General features: G+C 41.5%; 1 protein-coding gene across 1 annotated transcript; it reads right to left on the reverse strand.

Moving 5' to 3' along the window:
• Positions 1-620: 620 nt before the first annotated feature.
• On the reverse strand, positions 621-1,595 carry LOC115980972. Its single transcript, XM_031103165.1, has one exon. The coding sequence runs from the start codon at positions 1,593-1,595 to the stop codon at positions 621-623; it is 975 nt and encodes a 324-aa protein (XP_030959025.1).
• Positions 1,596-6,275: the final 4,680 nt, after the last annotated feature.

The raw sequence follows: 6,275 nt of genomic DNA on the forward strand, positions 1-6,275 counted from the left end.
CGTACTGGGGCGAATACTCGTTTCTTCTGGCGAACCGTTGGGCTGGCGAGAGTGCCAACCCTTGTGGTTCTGTCCAATTTGGAGCTATCGAGAGGTATCTCTTCGAGCCTTTCTACGGGTTCTGCCCCCATTCGTTGTTCCTCTATGCTCATGGTCTGTAGATGGTCGTCCATCTCTAGTATCATAATGTAGCACTCGCGCGCAGCTACTTGATCTCATCGCAATTCCCCCACTCCGTACTCTGTGGGGAATTTAATCATCAGGTGGTAGGTTGAGGTTATGGCCTTCCATGAGTTAAGGGTTGGTCGCCCTATGATGGCATTGTATGTAGAGGAGCAATCGATAATAAGGAATGTGATATCCCTAGTAATCTATTGAGGATAATCCCCTATTGTTACAGGTAATGTGACCGTACCCAGGGGGTATACTTTTGTTCCTCCAAACCCAACGAGTGGAGCGTTGGTTGGGACCAGACGTTCTCTGTCGATCGGCATCTGTTAGAACGCAGGGTAGTAGAGAATGTTTGCGGAACTACCGTTGTCGACCAACACCCGGTATGTGATGTAGTCTCTTACTCGGATGCTAACGATGAGTGCGTCGTCATGTGGGTGGTGAAGGCGTCAAGCACCTTTTTCTGAGAAACCAATAATTGGGTTATCAACCCGTGGCATCTTCAGGACAACACCTGTCATCTGAACATTTTGAACCATTCTGAGGTAAGTCTTTCGGGCCTTTTTGGACGAGTCGGTAGTCGCCGTGCCTCCCACAATCATCCTTATGTCTCCCAGGGGTGGTTTGGGACGCTCGTTGTCCCGTTGGGGGGCTTGTTCTTGAGTAGGCGGATCTGTTCTCTCCCTGCTGACGAACTTTTTTAACTTCCCTTGCCTAATAAGAGCTTCAATTTGCTGCTTCAAGTCATAGCAGTCAGCTGTGTCATGACCGTGATCACGGTGGAAGCAGCAGTACCTGTCTCTAGGCCGTTTGTTGGGATCCCCCTTCAGCTTTCCAAAGAAGGTTAAGGCTCCTTCGTCCTTTATTTGCATTAGGACTTGGTCGATTGGGATGGTTAGCGGGGTGAAGCTTGTGAACCTCCTTGCCGGGGGCTTAGAGCGCTTGTCATCTTTTTGCTCTTCGGTCCTTGCCATATTTCGCCCCCTGTCCTGTCGCAGGTCTTCTTGCCTCTCTCTCTTCCTAGGCTTTTCCTTTCGAGCCAGTAGTGCATCCTCGGCATTCATGTACTTGGTGGCCTTATAAAGTACATCCGACATGGTTTTTGGGTCGTTCTTGTATAAAGAAAACAAAAACTTACCCTTCCGCAACCCATTTGTGAAGGTTGTTACAAGTATTTTGTCGTCAGCTTCATCAATCGAGAGCATTTCCTTGTTAAAGCGGGTGATGTAGGACCTCAGCGTCTTATCTTCCCATTGCTTAATGTTCATTAAGCATGCAGTAGACTTCTTATACTTGTGTCCCCCGATGAAGTGCGATGCGAATTCGGTGCTTAACTCCTTGAAGGAATTAATGGAGTTGGGCGTCAACCTGCTGAACCAAATCCTTACGGGGCCCTTCAGCGTGGTGGGGAAGGCTCTGCACATGATCTCGTCCGGTACCCCCTAAAGGTGCATGAGGGTCTTGAAAGACTCCAAATGATCCAGTGGGTCTTTGTTTCTATCGTAGCTTTCCACCTGTGGCATACAAAACTTTTGTGGAAGGGGGAAAGAGTTGATGGACATGGTGAACGATGAATCGGTTCGATGGACCAGATCGTCGAGATCACTGGACACCCGCCCCTTGAGCGCATTCATCATGAAGTCCATCCGTTCTCTCATCATCTGCATCTCCACAACAATGTGGGGTGGAGCTGTATCAACGGTTAATGGACGACTCATGTCTTGTCTCTCAAGTCTACTTGGGGCATTACTCCCTTCCTGCCCCTCTTGGTCTCTTCGTTCAGCACTGATACCTTCTTGATCTTTCTCTTAGGTACCCATAGCGGCGTTCTTCTGCCGTAACTGTTCTTCAAGGTCTTGATTCTGTTTGGTGAGACGTTCCACTACTGCCGTGAGACGTTCCACTACTGCCGTGAGGGTTTGGACCTGCCTTTCCAGGGCAGTGGGTCGCAGCTCGTCTCCTTGAATGTTGTTGGTAGTTGCCATCGAGCGAGTAAGTACCATGCAACTCTTTGTCTGGCAAGCAATAGGCTAAAGTGCACTAAATTCCCATAGACGACGCCAATTGATGATGCTGAAAAATCAACAGTGAGCTACATGGCCCTCATGTGCTTGAAACAATGCCTGCACAACACAAAAAGAGAAGACCTCGCTGAAAGCACCGGTGTGGTACCGGCCAAATACCCTCCGAAGGTCAAGTTAGAATTTCTCACAACTCTAGAGTATCAGAGCGGGTAAATTATGCGTACCTTGGTTAATGAGGGTATTGGGGCTTTTATAGTAGTAGAGGGTTGACATCTTTTCCTTATTGTAAAAGTCTTTCCTTATAGGAATCCTTGCAAAGTGTATATTGCGGAGTTCTTTCCTTGTAGGAGTCCTTTTGATCAACACTAAACATGAAGCGCAATATATTTCCTTATATATGCAAATGTGGAGGTCAAGCTAAACTTTGTCAGGGTCGTCAGCTCCACTTGATCTCTTCAGTTTTTCCGTCGTCAGCCACCCATGCCCTTTTCCTAAGGTCATCCTGTCAGCTCTAAGGCGTGCTACGTGATCTTCTTAAGGTCCTCGCCTTCAATGGATCCTGACGGGCTTAACTGGGGTGTTGCTTTATACCTCTTCAAAGGCAAATACTATTACTACAATTTTTTCCCTTATCAATAGGTATAGGTTAATTTGTCATGTTGCTTCTTGGTACAAAGAAGCTTGATTTCATGGATCTAATGATGTCCACTTCCACTCTTTCCCTAATGAATCTTCTCCAAATCATGGCTTTGATTGAGGAAAAATCAACCTCTATGAATTGACCACCTAAATTTCCTATTTTGGCTAGGTTGGCCCTCGCCTAGTAGTTTGATAGGAGGCCATGAGCTTGGATATAAAAGGTGTCGAGGAGAATTCTAACTCTTGTAGTTTAAGATTTAGGCTTCATTCTTTCAAAATCAATTAGGATCTCTTGATTGACTAGGGTGGAGGTTGAAAACCTTCTTTTGATCCAATTCATGTTGAAAAAAAAAAATTAAGATGTTGTTTTCTAGAGATCTTACCCCTACTTCAAATCTCTAATTCTAAACCTTAGCAATGATTTCTTAAACGAGGCTTTTGCTAAAAATTTGTCGAAAATAAGCTTATCTATTAGCAATTTCCTTTGAGCAACTACAATTTTGAATTTTCTTGAGCAAGTTGGTTAATATTTGCTTGTGGTGTCTCGCCTGAGTAAGGGGGGGGGGGGGTGGTTAGGTCATTATCTTGCGATGGTGGTTTATGTATTTGTAGTGGGACTGGATAAAGTTGAGTTTTGGTAATATTGGAGGGCAAATACATAGGTGGTAGCCAGTATAGCAAGGGGTAAAAGCCTTGTGATAGAGGAAGAATGACTCACTTTGAGGTGACACCTTCAAAGGGGCTTCACTAGAGAGATGGAGACATACAAGATGTAGACTATCTTGCTACTTTGGGTTTTATACTTGACTCACTTTGAGGTGACAACTTCAAAGGGGCTTCACTAGAGAGATGGGGACATACAAATAAAGTTGAGTTTTGGTAATATTGGAGGGCAAATACATAGGTGGTAGCCAGTATAGCGAGGGGTAAAAGCCTTGTGATAGAGGAAGAATGACTCACTTTGAGGTGACACCTTCAAAGGGGCTTCACTAGAGAGATGGAGACATACAAGATGTAGACTATCTTGCTACTTTGGGTTTTATACTTGACTCACTTTGAGGTGACAACTTCAAAGGGGCTTCACTAGAGAGATGGGGACATACAAATAAAATTGAGTTTTGGTAATATTGGAGGGCAAATACATAGGTGGTAGCCAGAATAGCGAGGGGTAAAAGCCTTGTGATAGAGGAAGAATGACTCACTTTGAGGTGACACCTTCAAAGGGGCTTCACTAGAGAGATGGAGACATACAAGATGTAGACTATCTTGCTACTTTGGGTTTTATACTTGACTCACTTTGAGGTGACAACTTCAAAGGGGCTTCACTAGAGAGATGGGGACATACAAATAAAGTTGAGTTTTGGTAATATTGGAGGGAAAATACATAGGTGGTAGCCAGTATAGCGAGGGGTAAAAGCCTTGTGATAGAGGAAGAATGACTCACTTTGAGGTGACACCTTCAAAGGGGCTTCACTAGAGAGATGGAGACATACAAGATGTAGACTATCTTGCTACTTTGGGTTTTATACTTGACTCACTTTGAGGTGACACCTTCAAAGGGGCTTCACTAGAGAGATGGGGACATACAAGATATAGACTATCTTGCTACTTTAGGTTTTATACTTTTATAGACTTGAGATTGGATTACGTATGTAAATAAATTCATAAGATATTAAAATTTTATTTTTAATTATTGATAATCTAAATAGTCCACTTCTAATTAAAAAGAAATATAAAATTTTAAATAATATAGTGATTGTGAATATAATTTTTATTATTTCATAAAAGAAAATTGTGGGAGGGAGTAACTTGAGGGTAGGAGGACATATTGGATGGGCTACCTGAGATGTCAGATGTGCCCTGTTGTTCATCAGTTTAGGCCCATTCAAGGTAAGATAGCCAAAAAACCAGGGACTGAGTAGGGAATGGTTCGCTCGAGGAGCCCTAGGAGCACGCCCTTCTCGAGAGATCGGGGTCCAACTCCAGAGCCCCTAAGGCAATTGTTGAGGAAGGAAGTAGAATGGAGTAAGTGAAAGCAGGATTTATCTTCCTGGAGAAGTGCTCATCACATTCGCATTCAATACTCCCTGCCAAACCACCCTACTGCATTAAATGGAGAATAATCCTTGAACAGTACCTGCACAGCTTTCATAGCTTGCTCTACCACCACCAGCAAGGTAGTGATGGGACAAGTATCCAAAGCCAAATTTGAGGGACGTCCAAGTGGAAGGCCAGGATGCACTCCCTTCTACTATATATAAAGAAACAAGTCCCCTTATCTGGGGAGAGAGGAAAAAAACATTGGAGAAGAAGTTTCTAGAAAGAGATAGAGAGTGAAGTACAGTAATTGTTGAATAATTGTGTTGTAATTCGAGTTCCTTGGACTAACTGAGAAAAATCTTTTAATACCAAAACTTCGTTCCTTAGCATTTTCTTAAAATATATTCTTGGTCTTACTTATCCTTTCATTAGCCTTGCTAAGGTATCTCTACTTAAGCTTGGGTTGTTGACCTTGACCATCCACCTCTTCCAAATTAGTTGTATTTGGCTTATACTAATAGCAGGACCCTCAAATCATTGGGTCGGGCCTATTGCCAGAAGTTTTTGCCCCCTACAAAATTTATTCAATGTAATCAATTAAAATAATATAAATCAACTATAATTTATTTATTAATTATTAACATATGTTTGTGAAATGGTAAAAAATTTTAGTCATTGTATTAACAAGTTAATCAATTAGTTTGTGAACAAGTTCGAGCATGTTTGCAACAAATATACTTTTAAAAGGGTGTGAAAATTTCCCTTTGAACTTGTCTCTACAAAAGATGATTTTAAATTCCTTTTTCACAAGTTCCACTTTGGCGAATACAAATCTTCTGTATCACTTTTTATGAACCACTCTATGTTCCACCAATCACTACTTGCCATGTTTTGATTTTACTTTCCTTATAAAATAACTAAAATTTAAAATAGAAAGCAATCATACAGATGGTAAATAGTGATTAGTGGAATATAGAATGGTACACAAAAAGTAGTACAGATGATTTGCATTCCACTTTGGCTCACTATCTACTTAGTATTGCCAAGTCAACAACTTGGATGATAAACTAGCTCTAGGAGAGGTGATTTTAGGTCTTTAAACTTGTTTAAACAAAGACAATTTTATGAAAAATACTATTTTTCTAATTGAATAAAATTTAACTACAGTACTTTAGGCGCGGTATATTAGCTTGTCCACTTAAATTCAACCATATAATTGTAATGTGTCTAAAAGGGAAACAAAATTTAGGAACATCTTTTTATACGTGGTTTCTAAAAAGTGCAATAAAAACTATGCTCTCTTTAAAAAAAAATAATAATAATAAGGGTCAACTATGTGTTTTGTTAGTGAATGTAACTACGTGGTTATATTTAATTGTTAACTTAATATACTATCTTTGG

Source organism: Quercus lobata, chromosome 3 (assembly GCF_001633185.2).
Source record: "Quercus lobata isolate SW786 chromosome 3, ValleyOak3.0 Primary Assembly, whole genome shotgun sequence".
Lineage (NCBI taxonomy): Eukaryota > Viridiplantae > Streptophyta > Magnoliopsida > Fagales > Fagaceae > Quercus > Quercus lobata.